At 50.4% G+C, this 18,158-nt stretch overlaps 1 protein-coding gene and 1 pseudogene across 1 annotated transcript; both read left to right on the top strand.

The window, feature by feature from the left end:
• The first annotated feature begins 86 nt into the window (after positions 1–86).
• PLEKHO1 (pleckstrin homology domain containing O1) lies at positions 87–8,613 on the top strand. Its single transcript, XM_059138136.1, has 6 exons — positions 87–217; positions 791–937; positions 5,312–5,452; positions 6,115–6,219; positions 6,592–6,693; positions 7,792–8,613. Exons 1-6 carry the CDS (start codon positions 188–190, stop codon positions 8,491–8,493), a joined length of 1,227 nt encoding a protein of 408 aa, XP_058994119.1. The 5' UTR covers positions 87–187; the 3' UTR covers positions 8,494–8,613.
• Positions 8,614–8,762: 149 nt separating this feature from the next.
• Positions 8,763–17,340, top strand: LOC131810335 (translocon-associated protein subunit gamma-like; annotated as a pseudogene).
• The last annotated feature ends 818 nt before the right edge of the window (positions 17,341–18,158 follow it).

The raw sequence follows: 18,158 nt of genomic DNA, 5'->3' as shown, positions 1-18,158 counted from the left end.
GGAGGGCGCCGAGGGGCGGGGAGCGGGCGTGCGTGTGTGCGAGTGCGAGGGAGGCCGGCCTTTAGTGTAACCGGAGCTACAAAGAAGGGGAGAGTCCGGGAGAGGGAGGGAGGAGCGGCGGCGGCGGCGGCGGCGGGGGGCAGCTCCGCCAGCCGGCCCCTTCCCCCGGCGCCCGCGCCCACCCGGAATGATGAAGAAGAACAATTCCGCCAAGAGGGTGAGTGCGCCCGCCGACCGCCGCTCCCAGGACCCCGGCCCCGCGGCTCCGGCGCCGCGCCGGGGGGCTTTTGTGTGCGGACTTGGGTCGGGGGCTTGGACTTGGCTCACTTTGCGCCCGCCCCCCGCACCCCCTTCCCTGGGCCCGGCCGCTGCCTGCGTACGCGCGGCTGCGGCCCCGAGACAATGAGAAATAAAATAAAATGCCGTTCTTCCCGGCGCCGCGGGGACCGAGGCTGCGGGAGGGGGCGGGGGACCTGGCGGCCAGCCGGAGGCCACCCTCCGCCCAGGCCGGGCCCCGGCGCCCCCTCCTCTCGCACTTGGAGTTGTTTATGTGGGGGAAGCGGGAGGGCGGCGGGGCGTGTTGGGGGGGAGGGAGAGTTGCCCAGAGTGAAAACCTTCCGAGAAGTGGGGAGCGAACGCGGGGCGCCCTGAGTCCAGCCTCAGGGGGCTTGGGGGGACGGTCACGGGAAAGCCGGGGACAGGGGAGCGAGGGGTGTCGTGAGGGCCAGAGTGAGACGGGGAGAAGGCGACAGCCACCTAACCGGAAGGTTCTGCTCTTGCCCTGGGCCAGGGGCTTCAGGATGGCAACCATCCGTCCGCACCGCCTGAGAAGGTCGGCTGGGTCCGGAAATTCTGCGGGAAAGGGATTTTCAGGGAGATCTGGAAAAACCGTTATGTGGTGCTGAAGGGGGACCAGCTGTACGTCTCTGACAAGGAGGTAGGTGCCCTTTGCCTCCTCTGTCCCCGTTTCCTCATATTCCCCCGTTTTGTCCCCCGACAGGGGACTCCCCTACCTCTGTCTCCTCCTTGCGTCGCCCCCTATTTTGTTCCAGAAACAAGTTCAGCAGTTCGGTTGGTCTCTACCCCTGACAGATCTGCATAAAAAGGTTACCCCTTCTCCAGAAGCCCTGAGTAAGAATTTGAAAGTTGAGCGTGCATCTTAACTTAATGATTTTGCTTTGCAAACACCTTTCGGACAAGGACGATAACCTCCCTCCCAAGGTGTCCCAAAAGTTCTAAGTGTCCCCTGCTGCCCCCTACTCTTTCCTAGCAGCTAGCTGAAGGTGGGATTTTTTTTTTTTTTTCCTTTGCCCTGTCTGCTGAAAAGGCATATGCAGGTCGCATCACAAGGGCAGCTGCCCCAGTCACAGAGAACACGTGCGCAATCCTGGGTCAGTCTCATATGACCTCAGGCAGAGTATCTGTGAGGGGTAGTTATTTCTGTTGAAGCCAACATTCCTAACCAGTGTGCTTCCCACTCCATTAAAAAAAAAAAAAAAAAGCATCAGGAAACTCATTCTCCATGCTCTTCCTAAGTTCCTCCCATTTGTATCAGAAAGCAGACAAATGGAGTCAGGAACCCCTGTCTGTCCCTGGGTAGTTAAAATGAAAACCATAGTCCACATTCAGAACCTGAGCCCAGATCACTGAATCCACACTCTTGTCCCTTTTATCTCTATTTCTTGAGATCAGTAACACCTGAGAAACTGACATTGCCCTCCAGGAGTTGGAAGTCATTCCCATCCCTACTTCTGAGACTGCCTGCATTAGACTAGGAGACTGTGCTGTGCTCCCCTGGTTGGGTGGCCCTTCCTCCCCCAATCCTGTGTCCCACCCAACCCACTCCACCCGGCCCTGGGCCTTACTGGGAAGTCCACCCTGATTTCTAACCTCTTCTGCTTTCTGCAGTAGACTATATTTAGGTAAATAAGTCCTTTTATGGTATTGAAACAGACACATGCGCACTCCTAGAGAAAAAGTATTCATCTGAACACAACGTGTACCTAGCCGAGTAGGGGAAAGCCGAGCTGTGCCCAGGCCCAAGCGATCCCTCTTCTGGGTGTTCCGACCTGACAGTTTAGGCTAGGCTGGGAACTTGCTGATGGAGGGCGGTGAGAGAAGGCTTTGATAGTAGGATTTCTTTTTAATGGCCACTTCCACCCCATCCCAAATCCTATAGAAGGTCTTTCCACAATTTGCTGGCTTTCCAGTTTAAAAAATAATAACGAGCAAGTGTCAACGCGTATCTCCTGTCTTCCCCGAACTTCATAATGGCAGGAAACTCTGGTGAGCAATCAGGGAGAACTTCCCACACGTCAAAGGGGAACCATGAGAACAGTGAAAGGGGAGAAGGAACAAGACCTCTTTTCTTGTTTGTGTTTGTCTGAAGAACAGAGTCTAGAAGCAAAAGAGCATGCTTGCTCCCTGTTTGTGGAGGAAGGAGTGCAGAGACGGGGGAAGGAGGGAATGACCTCAGCCTCCGAGGCTTGGTGTCCTGTGAGTCAGGAACATCTGATCCATCATGGGGCCCATTGCCCCCTGCCGAGGAAGAAGAAGAAGTGGGAACACACCTACCATTACTCCTCTTCTTGGGAGCCCATTTCCATACCACGGTGGGCCTGAACTTAGGGTGAAGCAGACAGAGGACTCTAGGCTCTATTCTGTCCACTTCCCACAAGCTCCAGAGCAGAATCTATTAAGATTCAAGATTTCTTTTTAAATGCGAAGTGTAATGATTGCAATTTAGGTGTTAACACAAGAATATTCCTAACTCTGTCCCCTCGAAATTTCAACAGTCTTATTTGTTACTTCTCATAAAGGCAGGGTCTCCCACTACCACCCCCATCAAAGAAATCCTTCTGTATGGTTGTTATAAATCACTTTCCTCAGTCAAAGGGCATCTTATGATCATGGGGTTGATGTTTAGGAACAGAAACTAGATCTTGGGGAGATCTCCTGCTAGAGGAAACTGGGTTCAGGGTATCTTTTTTGGCAAGGGAAAATCCCTTTCTGTGGGCCCAGGGGAAAGGAAGGGTTAACTTTGGAAGATCAGTAAATGAGACTTAGGGAGTTTGGTAGAGGAAAGGATAAGGGTCTCAGAGTTGTCCATCTTCGGTGGGAGCAGTAATCTCCTTGTCCTGCTGTTTGTCTTGTCCCTTCTCCTACTGCTGCCCTATCAGGGCCTAACTCTGTCACTGTCTCCTTCCTGGGGTTCCTCGTCAGCTGTGTCCAGGGCAGAATATTTCCCTTCCCTTCTCCCTTCCCTTCCTGTAAGGAAAACAAAACAAGTAACTCTGTCCCGTGGCTCCATACACACACCCAGCACTTTCCTCTCTAAGAGTTCCGGCTGCTGCTCTGAGGCATCATCCTCCCTCCCTGCCCCGCGTTTCTGGGAATTGTTCTCCGGCACCCCTTGTTGACATCTTCTCCACTGCCATCCACAATCCTCCTGGGCCTCTGGGTCATTTACCAGCCCAAAGCTGGGGAGCCCTGGAAAGGGGAAAGCCGTGGAGGAAGCTCGCCAGGCCGAGGTATAGCTGTCATTGACCCCAGAGAGGCTATAGGATGAGCCCTCCTCCTCTGTGTCAGCCCCCTGGCCCCAATGGCAAGTCCAAGTCCCAAGGACAGGCAGGGGCAAGACCAGAGACTGGCTGGGGAGTGGAAGAGAGAATCACTCCCCCCCCCTTCAAGGCTGCTGAGAACTAGGAGAGTAGATGAAATTCCTCTGCCTGCGCGCAGCTGGTGGGGGGCGGTAGGTCTCTTCCAGGAGAGGTATGAAACTGCTTTTATCTGTTTGTTTAGTCTTATTTTTTTTTTTAAGGATTTAGTTTATTTATTTGACAGAGATGGCAAGTAGGCAGAGAGGCAGGCAGAGAGAGAGGGGGGAGCAGGCTCCCTGCTGAGCAGAGAGCCCTATGCAGGCCTCGATCCCAGGACCTTAACCCAGTGAGCCACCCAGGCGCCCCAGTTTGCTTAGCGGGACAAGCACTGGTGCTTTTCATCTCTCATCCCAGGAAATCAAAAACAGCTCATTCCCAGGCTCAAAAGGCAGAGGGTGAAAGCACTTTCCAATCCCAGTCTGCTGGTCTGAGACGGTGACTAAGTCCCTCTCCTCTTGCAAGCCAGAATAGTCCATAAGCCACAGCTTCAGAGACACAGGACTTCGGGGAACACCTTAGCAGAGAGGAGAAACGACAGAGAGATTTCAGACAGACGTTGGCATTTGCTTTGTGGTTCTCCGCAGAGGCTGGTGGGGTCAGAGGATGTAGAGAGAAGTGTGGTCTCTGTTGAAGACATTGGGCGAGAGAGTAAAGGGCAAATGCTGGCTAAAGGTGGGAGGGGTGCCAGAGAGGCGCCATAAGCAGGGAGGGCTCCGTGTAGACATAGAGAACTTCCTGGCAGGAAGATGCTTAGGCTCTCAAACTGGAACCATGGAAAGAAGGAGCAGAATACAAGTCTGAAATTTCCTCCTCCGGGGACAACCTGAGTGCATCTTTGTCCAGAGAGAGGTGGATGACTTAAACGGCTCTTGATGCCTGCAAGTTTTCTCAGTAGCTCGGAGGGCAAACTGCAGGTGTATTTTTTGGCTTGTGTGAACAAATAACACAGGGGTCTGTTGTTTCTATGGCTCTGAAGCTTCTGAAATGAAGGAGGTTGATGACTCTTTAGAATAGTATGTATTTGAGGAAGGAGTCAGGTCAGGGAAGAAAACCTGGCTGACTTAGTCAGGGGAGTGTGCGCCTTATGATCTTGGGGTTCTGAGTTTGAGCCCCAGGTTGGGTATAGAGATTACTTTAAAAAATAATAAAATCTTAAAAAAAAAAAAAAAAAAGCGACAATGTAAACGTTTAATAAGATGGGGGAGACCAGATGTAGCCTTTGCCTCGAGACACCCCGTGATGCTGACCCTGCTTTTATCTTCTCCCTTGGAGCGATCAACAGCCATCCCGGTCTTGGTTTCTTCAGGATGGTAGGATTAACCTGTTAGCCTCTACGTAAGCCATGTCTTTTGAAGGACATAATGGGAGACAGAGTGAAGAGAGACATCCTGGGGCTCTGGAAACAGCTTAGCTGAAGAAAGTGGAGCTAAGGGGTTTGCATGGAAACCCACCTGAAGAGTCAGGGCTTGAGGGCTCCGCCAGGACCGTGACCACTGTTGGACCTGTGTGGGCCTTGGGTCAGACAGCTCTCCTACCCTGCCCCGCCCCCCCAATTAGGTTATCCTGCTTCCCAGGACTGGTCTAAATGAACAGTCCGAGGAAAGGCATGAGGTCGTTGTATCCTCAACACCTCCCCTCTGACTCTCCCCCAGGTAAAAGATGAGAAAAATATTCAAGAGGTGTTTGATCTGAGCGACTACGAGAAGTGTGAAGAGCTCCGGAAATCCAAGAGCAGGAGCAAGAAAAACCATAGCAAGTTTACTCTTGCCCACTCCAAACAGCCCGGCAATACGGTATGTCGCACCTGCCTCCTGGGCCCTGAGGGAACGCAGAACACCTCAGCCCTTCAGGTTCTCTCCTGCCACTCTCGGCTCAGAGGCCCTGGGATTGCCCTCCTGCCAGATTTTGTTACTTAACCCGAGAATATCATGGCCGTTTCACATTCTCCAGGCAAGCCAGCCTTTGAATTGTCCAACCAAAGAAATCATCTCTCTCTCTCTCTTTGTCTCTCTGTCTCTCTCTCACACACAACACGCACATGAACATCAGACATCCCTTGGAAGAAAATCAGTTTTCCCTGTACCCTGATAGATGAAGTTCTGAATTGACTTTCTCTGTCTGAGGGGACTCACGGAAGTTCCTGTAACTTTCTATTTACTCAAGCATTTAAAGATCTACTAAACTAAAGATCTGTCCTTTATTATTTATCAAACGTCTTATAATTATCTCTAATGACATGTTAATATCCATTATCCTTCCTAGCTCTTGGTCATTTCTAAAACCACCTCTAAGCTGTGGCTTATTTTAGGAATAGAGGCTGGTTTCCTTAGGTTAGGGATGACAACGGAAGCAGAATCTCTCTCCTAGGAACTGGGTCTATTTCCTGATTTCTTCACTGTCATAGTGAGGCACCAACCCTAAAACGCGGGCTGAACCAAGAATCTTCTCCTCACAGGCTCCCAACCTGATCTTCCTGGCCGTGAGTCCAGAAGAGAAAGAATCCTGGATCAGTGCCCTCAACTCAGCCATCACGCGAGCCAAGAACCGCATCTTGGATGAGGTCAGGGGGCCTCATCTGGAGGGGAGGAACACCAGGGCAGAGGCAATGACCGTGACTCACTTAAAGGGTCTGCTTTTGGGGTGGACCACTCTTAACTTGCTAGCCCCCAGGGCTAGACTTCTTTAGCTCCCTCTGCAAACCCCATTCTCCCACCTTCTGAGTCTCTCTGCCAACTCCTCTTGCCGTGCTTTTTGAGGCCAGGGGCCAGCCCTGGAGCCCCCACACATACAGTAGAGACCTTGCCCTTGGATTTTCTCAGAAGCAGTTAATGGGATGGGTTCACTTCCTGGTCCAGGCATGTTCAGGCCACAGGGGCTGCAGGGGTAGGACAGTCTCTGAAGAGCACCCATGACTCACAATGCATTTCCTCAGGTCACCGTTGAGGAGGACAGCTATCTCGCCCACCCCACTCGAGACAGGGCAAAAATCCAACACTCCCGCCGCCCCCCGACTCGGGGACACCTGATGGCCGTGGTACGTAAGACTGTAAGAAAATAAAAACTCGTTGAAGGGCCGACTCCGTGTCGGTCCGTCTCAGACAAGACTGTCCAGCCCACCGGAGGCATCCATGGTACCAAGGTCAAAGACCAGGGGAGTCCCTTCACCCCGTCCCCCTGCCTGATTCCTCCAAATCAAAAATACTTAGTTAGCATCTACTATGAGTTCTAAAGCCCTTGCCCTCAATAAACTGATCGTTCTTTGTGGAAAATGGGATCTACCTCAAGGAAAGTGAACACAGAAGAGGTGAACGCTGTACCATGGAGGAGAAGCTATGAGACCGTGGCAGCCTGCCTGACAGGGAGCGGCACTGGGTCATGTAGTCACCTCGAGGCTCACCGTGAATGCCTGGAACTTGCAGAGTGCTGCTTCCTGTCACTATCCTAGCTCTCAGTCTCTAGGGAGAGAGGCAGTCGGGGGTACTAGAAAGAACCAGGTGGGAACCTAGGTTTGTGATTTACTCTCTCTGTGTGACTCCCTGAAGCCACCAGTCTTCAGCAGGATAGGGGGGCAGTCACTGTGCCTACCCCGAGGGGCTGCTAGGAGGAATGAATGATTAAAACAACACATATATCAGTATACATGAGGTGCTGAATAATGCCTGCATTATTTTTTACTATAGTATTCTGGAACTAGAACAAGTTGGACTTGAAGGCAGGGGGTGCTGAGCTTTAAAGGGCAGAGGCGGTTCGAGGACACAGATGGAAAAGGACAGTGTATGTGTGCGGACCCTCCCTTGTGTGTCTAACCCAGTTTGATGTGTAGAGTCCGCAAGACAGAGGGGAAATGGTGCTCTCTGGGAAGTTTATAGTAAAACGAAGAATATGGGAAACGGGCAGAAGTTCCTGTAAATCACAGGAAAATGAGAAGTTCCGATCACTATCAAAGGAATAAGAAACAGTAAGAAAGTCCAAGGGCTCCATCAGGATGGGGTGCTTCTCATTTAGGGAAGGCACCTTGAGGAGGAAAAGGACCAGTTTGCCTCTGTCTTTCAGACAGTCCCTCCTGAACTGCCTCCTGATGGCTGTCCCCCCCCCCCCCCCCTTCATGCCTCCCTTCTCCCTCTCTCTCTAGGCTTCCACCTCTACCTCAGACGGGATGCTGACCTTGGACCTGATCCAGGAGGAAGACCCCTCCCCTGAGGAGCCAAACTCTTGTGCCGAGAGCTTCCGGGTGGACCTGGACAAGTCCGTGGCCCAGCTGGCAGGCGGCCGGCGGAGAGCAGACTCAGACCGTATCCAGCCTTCCTCGGACCGAGCCAGCGGCCTTCCCCGATCTTGGGAAAAGCCAGACAAAGGGGCCACATACACCCCACAGGCCCCAAAGAAGTTGACCACCACAGAGAAAGGCCGCTGTGCCTCCCTGGAGGAGATCCTGTCCCAGCGGGACCCTGCCCCAGCCCGCACTCTCCAGTTGCGGCCCGAAGACCCCCCATCTCTCCTTCCCCCACACCCGGGCCAGCTGTCCCGGATCCAGGACCTGGTAGCGAGGAAACTGGAGAAGACTCAGGAGCTGCTGGCAGAGGTTCAGGGACTGGGCGACGGGAAGCGAAAGGCCAAGGACCCCCCTCGGTCTCCGGATTCCGAGTCGGAGCAGCTGCTGCTGGAGACAGAGCGGCTGCTGGGAGAGGCATCGTCGAACTGGAGCCAGGCGAAGCGGGTGCTACAGGAAGTCAGGGAGCTGAGGGACCTGTACAGACAGATGGACCTGCAGACCCCCGACTCCCACCTCAGACCCGCCCCTCAGCACAGTCAGTACCGGAAGAGCCTGATGTGAAGGAAGGGGTCAGCGGCTGGGACTTGGGGGCGTGGGGTACACAGACTCTTATCTCCAAGTGTTGCAGGATAAAACTTTTTTATTTACCTCAGTCAAAAAAAGGGAAAAAAACACACAAAACTCGTTGCTCTTGCTGCTGCCCAACCTTCCCGCCACCCTCGTTTCCTTCCTTACCCACGGCTGTTTTCTCTGACACCTCAGTTGCCTCAGATTTGAGGAGGTGACCCCTGCATTAGTATTAAGAAGCTTTTACCTGGATGAAGAGGGAGGGGGTGGAATAAAGGCATAGTCTGGCCATTTACACACACCACCCCTCTGAGACACAGCAGGGAACGTTCTGCTGCTCCCAAGGACATGTATAAGCTGAGTTCGGCAGGGGAGGCTTTTTCTCTTGTGTCTCATTCCAGGTTGTCAATCCGAGGGTGAAATTTCAGCTCTCCAGCTCTAGCCCTGGGGATGTGGAAGCCATTGCCAACTGCACACACAGAAGTGACACCTGTCCCAGCCCCTGAGTAGGATTTGTGGGACCCCACCCCCCCACCAGACACACCAGCTTCTTGTTCATATCATCTGAGACCAAGCAGCTTGGATATCTTGTCTGCCTGGTGTCGTCATTTCCCAACACCAACTCAAAGATCCAGTGTTGGACAGTTGGAATGGTGTGGTCCTTCCATGAGGGGGTGCCCAGTGCAGGGGAACTAGGGGCAACTGACCCCACAGAAGAAGGACACTAAGAACGAAACTGATTTGCAATGCAAGCTGGGCAGGATTGAGGGGAAAACCAAACGTGTGCCCAGGTTCCTCTTTTGGCCAAGCTAGGGTTTCCTGTAGCCTCTCCCTCTCCTTCCTCAAACCTCTTTCCCAACACTCATCAGGCCCCGACTTCAGCAAAACAGCTCTGCACTCACGCCACCACCCTCCTGGCCAGGCTCCCTTGCATTCTTGTCAACACGAGAGCTCACACGCTCATTCTGTTTAGTTTGCTGCTTCCCTCTGCAGTTCCTTAGATCAGGTTAACAACAGTGACAGGGGCCAGAGAAGAGTTGTGAAGGCAAGAGCTGAGTGGGGTTTGACAAGAAGGGAACAGGCTCACGAATCAGCAAAAGGGGTTAGAAACCACTTGGAAGTGTACGCAGCCCTTGCTAGCCCCTGGCCCTCTCCCCTAGATCTTCTCTTGCCTCCAAGAGCCAGGACCTAGCTCTTCTCTTGTGGTAAGAGGGGACGTAGGGGACAACTTTGGGACAGACTGCCTGTTGGCACTGGCACTGAGACGGCCCTGATGTGACGTTCAGGAAGACACAGTAGGAGGGAGAAAAGGAAAATCCTCTGGGTGAAGTGCAGACCCTTCAATTCCCATTCTTCTGCTCTAATGTTGCTTCCACATCCCAAGTAAGCAAGATGAGAGAGGTCTCCCAAGTTCAACGGTCTCTATGGAAGAGAGATTCTTGCACCATGCAATCCTGAAGATTTTTCCCTAGATCTAGCTGTGGCTCTTTAAACAAATTTAGACATATTCCTCTTCCCCAATGAATATGTATCCAATTTGAGTGAAAGCCACCTAAATGTCATCCCCAGGGTCTCCTGAGGTTGCAGGAAGTCTGGGTCTGCAGATTTGCCATCCTCCAGACAGGCCTCTCTCTCCTAAAGTCACACGGTCAGGAGACCCACCCGTCGACAAATCATGAAAATCAAGGTTAAAATATTTCCTTGGAGAAGTCCCTATCTTTGTATACATTGTATTTTACCAGCACCCTCCCTCTTCTTTTTCTTCCTGGTTGCTCCCACATAATGAAAAAGACCAAAGTGAGAAGGACATGTGCAGCCCCATGAGTCAATTCCCTGTGGCTGCCAGAGGAGGTAGAGGACACAGGGAGGCGCTGGGAGGAGAATGACAGGTGAGGGGAGCAGAAAAGAAAGATCAGGCCTCCCAGAGACTAAGATCCAGGCACCAGAACCAAGTCACAGGGGACCAAAACGAGCCCAGCTTTGGAACCAAGCAGATTTGGGTTCAGAGTCTGGCTTTTTTTGCCATGAGGTCCCAGGCAAGGCACCAGCTGTCTGAGTGTCAGTTTTCTCATCTGCAAAATGGAGAGTTCTTGACCAGCAAGCAAAGAGGACATAGGAAAGTGCCGGCCATCTGGCCGGTAAGTAACCGCTAGCACTAAACACGGGCCACATGGGCCACATGCCCACCGGCCCCCGTGGTAGCTGTGCTCAGGGAAACGACGCGGTAGGCTGGGGACAGCAAGGACTAGGAGACCTAGGGCCTGGGGTTGATCACTGCCACTTTGTCCTAGTCTGGGAGCCAGCTGAGTCCACCCTCCAGGCAGCGGCCATGCCCCTTCTTCAAGGAGAGACAGGACCAGGCACAGTTCTAAGGTTGGAGATAGAGAGGGCGAGCCCCAACTCTCCTGTCTTCCAGAGCTGGGAGATGAGCACCAAGCCAGCCTTCCCATTGGGACCCTGAAGCTGGGCCGACGGGAGGACCAGGGAGGACAAGAGCACCGGGAGCCCAGCTTCCCCTCTCCCAGACCTCTCTCTCCGCATTCTATCAGCCCCATCCTTCACCTCCTATATTGCCTCCACTCCCTCCCAGTTGCAGGGTTCTGGAGTAAACGGGTAGATCGAGCAGGGTGCTGTGAGCCAACTTGCTCATCACACAGTTACGGGGAGACCTGCTTCGGGATGTGTAGTTTTCCCTCCTCCCCTGCCCTCTTCCATCAATTGTGCTATATTCTTTTCTTACACAAAGGAACTGGAAAAAGGAGAATCTTTTGGGAGGCTCTAGGATGGGGAGATGAGGAAATCCAGGACACAGAGTTGAAGCAGGGTAGGGAGTGGAGACAGGTGAAGAACTCAGTGCCATTTCCTAGTTCAGGGACCTTTTCCTCCACTTGGTCTGTTCTTCCGCACTCACTTGTGAAGTAGGGGTTTGGGGAACAGGATGATAATGTCTCAGGTGCTGACCTGAAGAACTGATGGGTTCCTGTGCATGCTGTCTCACAGAGCTGTAGGCTGTTTAGGGTGAGAAGAAAAGGCAAGAACCCCACAAGTTTCATGAACTCCTGCTCCCACCTTTGGAAAGCATGCGGTGCTGAGCCTGGAACGCTGACCCCTGCTCCCAGCCCTTCTGTCAACAGTATATTCTACCTTATTCTCCCCAAAACCAGTCCCCGCCGAATCTCTCCCTTTTCTACACCTCATAGGCATGCCGACCCAGCCCTATTCCACCTCCCTCGAAGCTCGGCTCCAGCCCCCTCCCCTTCTCACTCCCAGCCCCTGCCCGTTCGTTTCTCTTCCTCCTTTCTTCCAAGCACCCAATCTCCCAGCTACAGCAGCCAATCCCCAGCCTGCTCTGAAGCCACACCATATAAGGAGAGGTTGGAAAGAAACCCGGGTAAAGGCGGGAGCAAACACAACACACACACACACACACACACACACACACACACGCCAGCACACTCACGCACCCAAGAGTTTAAGCGCCTTTCTGCACGTGACCCTGTGTCTGCCTGTCTGTGGGTATGACACTCGTCTCACAGGTCCCTGTCCCTGGCTCACCCCACCCACAGAACCAGGAACCTGTTTGCTATTCCCCGTCTTTATTCACGCCCCCCTGAGACCATCACTCCAACCAGTTGCCTCTGACCTAGATTTTCTGCACTAATTACAAGCCTAACGAAATCTAACAAACACCCAACTTAGCACAGCTGAGACCCTTGAGGTCAATTAGTACAACCCAGCTCAGCTCAGGAAATGAGAGATAGAGCCAGTGCCTCACCCCAGCCCCAGCCCAACCCCGGCCTTGGAAGCAGGCTGGGCGAGAACGCAAAAATAAGCCGAACCAGTTTAAAAATAGGATCTTGGAGAGTTAACAAATGTGCGGAAAACTGCGTTAAGGTTGGAAAGAATACAGATTCCCAGTTCCTCCGAAGTCATCAGTAGGGTAGAGTCATCACTTTTTCTTTTTTTCTTTTTTTTTTTTTTAAGATTTTATTTATTTGACAGAGAGAGAGATCACAAGTAGCCAGAGAGTCAGGCAGAGAGAGAGGGGGAAGTAGGCTCCCTGCTGAGCAGAGAGCCCAATGCAGGGGATACGGGGCTCGATCCCAGGACCCTGAGGTCGTGACCTGAGCCCAAGGCAGCCGCTTAATCCACTGAGCCACACAGGTGCCCCCAGTTTTCTTTTTCTCAAGGACAATTTGGAGAAGAGTAACTCCTAGAAGAGAGGGTAGCACTGGAATCTGCACCCCCATCTCCAACTCTTAATCCCTCTTCCTCTTTGCTTCCCGCTTTGGACAAGTTGGAGTGGTCTCCCCTGTCTTTCCTGCTGGTTTGGAATAACTCTGAAACCACCTCCTTCTTTCAGAAATGCTAGATTCAGCCTCGCCCTTGCTTTTCCTTCTTCCAGATATTAAAACAATGAGAGCGAAGAGCCCTTTCTTCCAGAGACACACAGAAAAGTGTAACATAACGGTGAACAGGCTGGGTTAACGAGGTACTCCAATGACGCCCAATTACTGTCCCTGAGATGAAGGCTGAGAAGGAACAGTCAGTAGTGGTAGAATCAGGTGGCTTGTGCAGTCTTCCCACCTGGCAAGACTGAGAGACACAAGGGCAAGACGATAGAGCAGGGCAGTGTGGTCCTCCATTTGCTGGGTTCCTTTCTGAGGGTGGCAAACCAAGGCAATCGACCAGCTGTCCTAACGTCATCCCTAGCGCTGTGTGGTGGCTGTGTTGGGGTGGGAAAGGAAGGAGAAGGCGAGCGAAGTGCTCTTTGCCCAAGTGGGGAGAGGGACTTAGAGCCACCTACCTCGGGAACAGAAGGTTTCCCTTCCCCCAACCTTCCCCCAGCTCAGGCTGTGGTGGGCGGCACTCTACTCCCACCCTGTCCCAATCTACAGTCCAAATGGACATGGGGACATGGTGACCAAGAACCAGGTGGGCAGGACAATTCCTCATGTCTCTGTAGATGCCTCCCAAATTCACTTTCCAGACCCCACCCCGCCTCTGAGATCAAGGCACTTACAGCCACGTGCCCATCTGAGGTCTCTACTTCAGTGTCTAACAGACGGCTCTAACTTAAATAAATGTGGGAAATCCTTACGCAATGGTCCTTGCTGAATCACCCTCCTTCCGTGCTCTCTTGGAGTGTGAGTTTACTGTTCCTCTGCTGGAGAGGCATTGTTGTTTCTCCAACCACCATTTGAATCTGGGTTTGCCTTGTAACTTGCTTTGGCCAACAGAAGGTGCCATTGTGTAGGTCCCAGAGTTTGGACCCTAAAAGGCTTGCAGCCCCCTCACTGCATGGAAGAAGCCTGGGCTTCTTAAAATTCAGTTGCATATGTGGAGCTTGAGCGAGCATTCTTGAGGATGTGAGGCCACCTGGGGAAAGGGGCCCTGAAACCACATGGAATCATCCCAACCTCCAAGCCTCCACACACACACTGGTTAAATGTAGCACACCAAGCAAGACCCCAAGATCCACTGTCTCGTCAACCCATGGGATTGTGAGAAATGAAAAAATTGTTGTGTTGTGTTAAGCCACTAAGTTTGTCATTCAGCAGTAGATACTGAAACAGAAATTGGTACTCGGAAGTCGGATACTACCATAATTAAACATAACTAAAACACGTGGCATTAGCACTGGGCCCAGGGAGCAGACAGAGGCGAGCAGGGCAGGCAGCAAGAAGACTATTAGTCTTGATAGGCAGGGAGAAAATTGTTATTGGATGCTTAAAGGAAGGGTCATCCGTGCGAGATAGCAGTGGAATCATTTATGAAACTGTCACCTGTGGTACTTGGAAAATAGAAAATGAACCCAATAAACTTGTTGAAGGTGGCTAAGAGGGTTTCCAAGCAGAATGCTAACAATACCAGTATGTTTTTCTTCACTGTAAGTGATAAGGTATTGAAAGAGAAAGGAACTAAAAAAGGAATCAGTTTGCAAGCAAAAATGGAGGGAGAAATAATAAAGAGAACTGTTTCCAACCAGAAGAAACTGGAGAAACTGAAATCTCTGGGCACTGTTGACGAGAATGTAAAATCATGCAACCACTACGGAAAACAATACGGTAGTTCCTCCAAAAAATAAAAAGAGAATGACCACATGATCCAGCAACCCCACTCCTTGCATAGACCCAAAAGAATTGAAAGCAAGACCTTGAAGAGATCACCCATGTCTACAGCAGCATTGTTCACAATAGGCCAGAGATGGAAGTAACTGAAGTGTCCATCAAAGGATGAATGAATAAACCAAATGTGCTATATACATATAATGAAACAGTATTCAGCCTTTAAAAGGAAGGAAATCTGTCATATACTACAACATGAATGAACCTTGAGGATATTTTATTTTATTTTTTATTTTGTTTTTTTTTTTCTAAGTAGGCATCACACCTGGTGTGGAGCCCAACACAGGAAACTTGAAGACATTATGCTAAGTCAACCAAGCCAGACACAAAAAAACAAATACTATATGATTCCACTTATATGAGGTATCTAAAGTAGTCAGACTCACAGAAACAGAAAGTAGAATGGTGGTTCCTGATGAAGTCCCAGAACCTAAGTCAGGTTCGGTGGGGTGAAGGATCTCAGCAAGTTAACTATTTATCATTTTATGGCAGTCAGGGGTGCCTGAGGAATGCTACACATACGGAGGGGAGTGGATGAAGGGGGGGTGCAAGGCACCAGCTTTTGCTTTGTCCTCAGCCAGCCTCCTGCTCCCTCATCAGTTCCCAAGGACTGGGGGAAGAGGGAAATGGAGAGTTGTTGTTTAATGGGTACGAAGTTTCTGTATGGCAAGACGAGAAAGCTCCAGAGCTGGGCTGCACAACATTGTGGATATGCTTAATATTACTGAATTGCACATTTCAAAATGGATGAGATGAGGGGCACCTGGGTGGCACAGAGGGTTAGGCCTCTGCCTTCAGCTCAGGTCATGGTCTCAGGATCCTGGGATAGAGCCCCGCATCAGGCTCTCTGCTCTGCGGGGAGTCTGCTTCCCCCTCTCTCTCTGCCTGGCTCTCTGCCTACTTGTGATCTCTGTCAAATAAATAAATAAAATCTTTAAAAAAAAAAATATCATGATCCCCTGCCCAGTTCCTACACCTAAAATTGTTTGCAGACCTGAAATCTGTTGAATGAAAATGTGGATGAGTCCCTAGGAGGAAGGACCCTACGGCAAGTACATGTTGTAATAATTCCACCAGCCCTTCTCCCAAAGGGCCTTAACAGCCATTTACTCAGGCAACTGGAACTAGGGGAGGGGGAGTATCCAGCAGGACATAAAGTCTGAAATAAGCCTGATATTCAGAGACCTGAAATGTCACTGTGGACATGGACTACTTTGTGGACTGGACTGATGGGCTCCTGGGCCATCAAAATGGAGTCCTGGCTAGAGTCCATCCTAAGAAGCTCCACCGGTCCACGGCCCCACCTGGTGGTCGTGGCCCCATTCCTGAAGGTGTAACTGGAACTGATTTTGGCTATTCGGAAAGCCCCTACACTGGGTCTGTTGTCTTTGTGTGGTAAGAGCTATCACAGTGGGGAAGCTTCGGAAGTTGCGCCTCTCTCCCCACTCTCACACCTCTAAGGCAAGATGGTAAATAAAAAACAATACCGCAGGACAAACTGGTGGATGCCAGAGAGGAGAAGAGTTGGAGGGAGGGCAAGAAGGGTGACGGGCAGGGGATGGTCTAGGCTTCCAATTACAGAATAAGTCATGGGGATGAAAGGGACAGCATAGAGAATACAGTCAGTGGTACTGTAATAGTGGTGGTGTATGGTGACAGACGGTAGCTACGCTTGTGGTGAGCATAGCAGACATCAAGAGTTGTGGAATCACAGTGTGGTATATTGAAACTCATGTAACATTGTGTCAACGCTACTTCAGTTTAAAATATGGGCGCCTGGGTGGCTCAGTTGGTTAGGCGGCTGCCTTTGGCTCAGGTCATAATCCTGGAGTCCTGGGATTGAGTCCCACTAGCTCCTAGCTCTGCAGGGAGTCTGCTTCTCCCTCTGACCCTCTCCCCTCTCATGCTTTCTCTCTCTCTCAAATAAATAAAATCTTTTTAAAATAAATAAATATGGGCTCCACCCTAGCTCCCAAAGGTGGCTCCAAGCAGCAGTCTGAGGAGAATCTGCTCCTCCAGGATTTTGGCTCTCAGCCAAGCCCTCCATGTTTTTCCTCAGGAAAGCCTTCATTGTGTCCACCATCCCCATCTAGTAGCACAGAAGAGGGAGGCTACTGTTTCCAGAGAACTGACTTGAAACATTCTGAAGCTTGTATCAGAAAGATGTCCCGAAAGGAAAAAGATGAAAGAATCTCGTGGAAGAATGAAGGTGCTGATTATGAAGCTACAACATTTTCCATCTTCTGTAACAACACCCTATTCCTACTCTTGGTCATCATTGCTTCCTTCTTTATATTGATGAACCTCAACCCCATGTGAACTCTGTTTTGTCCATAAGAGTTTCATCAGGCCTCATCACTCTCCTGTCTACTGGCTCCAAGTAGACCATGCCGGCTTTGCCCTGGGGCTTTGTGTCCACAGGTGGCGTGTGGCATACAGAAAAGTGGCGGGGCGGTCAGGGTGAGAGTTGCACAAATGTTTGTACATTTGAAAAAACCAACAAAATGTAATTCAATGTTTGTTTATTGATTCTTTTTGACAGACTGTTGAAATTAAAGGAATTGAAAGGGGAAAATAATTGGGATGCCTGGGTGGCTCAGTCAGTTAAGCTCCTGCCTTTGGCTCAGGTCATGATCTCAGGGTTGGGATCAAGCCCCATGTCAGGTTCCCTGCCCCACATGAAACCTGCTTCTCGATCTCCCTCTGCTGCTCCCCCTACTTGTGTTTTCTCTGTCTGACAAATCAATAAATAATCTATTTTTAAAAGGGGGAAAATTAATTTTAAAATATATATTATATATACATATTATATATATAAAATGGGAGATAAATAAATTTTATATATATATTACTTATATATAAGTATGGGAGATAAGTAAATTATATATAAGTAATATATATTATAATTATATATTATATATTATTAATGATTATTATATATTATTATATTATATATTATATAATCATGTGTTATTATTGATTATATATATATATATATATATATATATATATATATATATATAAAATTTACTTATCTCCCATTTTGGAGAGAAGACAGAAATCAGCGCCACCCTTAAGGATTGCAAGGGACAGCAGTCTCTATCATACCTGTTTAATTCGCCAGTCTGGTTCATGCAGAAAACAGATGCGTCCTGGAGAATGACCATGACTACAGCCAGCTCAGCTCAAGCCCTGATTGCAGCTGCCACACTGGACGTGGTCTCCTTGCTAAAGCAGACAAATACGGCTTCAGGTACATGACATGTGGCATGAATGTGACATATGCATTCTTCTGTAACCCAATCAGGAAAAGGACCAGAAACAGCATTCACAGGGACTGAACAACATTCATTTAGCTTTGTCCCCAGGATATACCAACTCTCCCAATCTATGTCATGGTATATTCAGAAAAGCTCTAGACCATGTGGACATCCCAGAGAATGCCACACTGATCCACCACATCAATGATATTGTGCTGATGGGAGAGCATGAGCAAGAGGGGGCTAGCCCCTGGAAGGCTTGGTAAGACAC

Source organism: Mustela lutreola, chromosome 10, assembly GCF_030435805.1.
Source record: "Mustela lutreola isolate mMusLut2 chromosome 10, mMusLut2.pri, whole genome shotgun sequence".
NCBI lineage: Eukaryota > Metazoa > Chordata > Mammalia > Carnivora > Mustelidae > Mustela > Mustela lutreola.
Note: the sequence above shows the minus strand (reverse complement) of the source record. Positions and strands in the feature narration are given on the sequence as shown.

Coding starts and splice junctions, on each gene's coding strand:
- PLEKHO1 (XM_059138136.1), top strand. CDS start 188: ATGATGAAGAAGAACAATTCCGCCAAGAGG. Junction 5,453..6,114: donor CCAAACAGCCCGGCAATACG/GTATGTCGCACC, acceptor TTCTCCTCACAG/GCTCCCAACCTGATCTTCCT. Junction 6,220..6,591: donor AGAACCGCATCTTGGATGAG/GTCAGGGGGCCT, acceptor GCATTTCCTCAG/GTCACCGTTGAGGAGGACAG.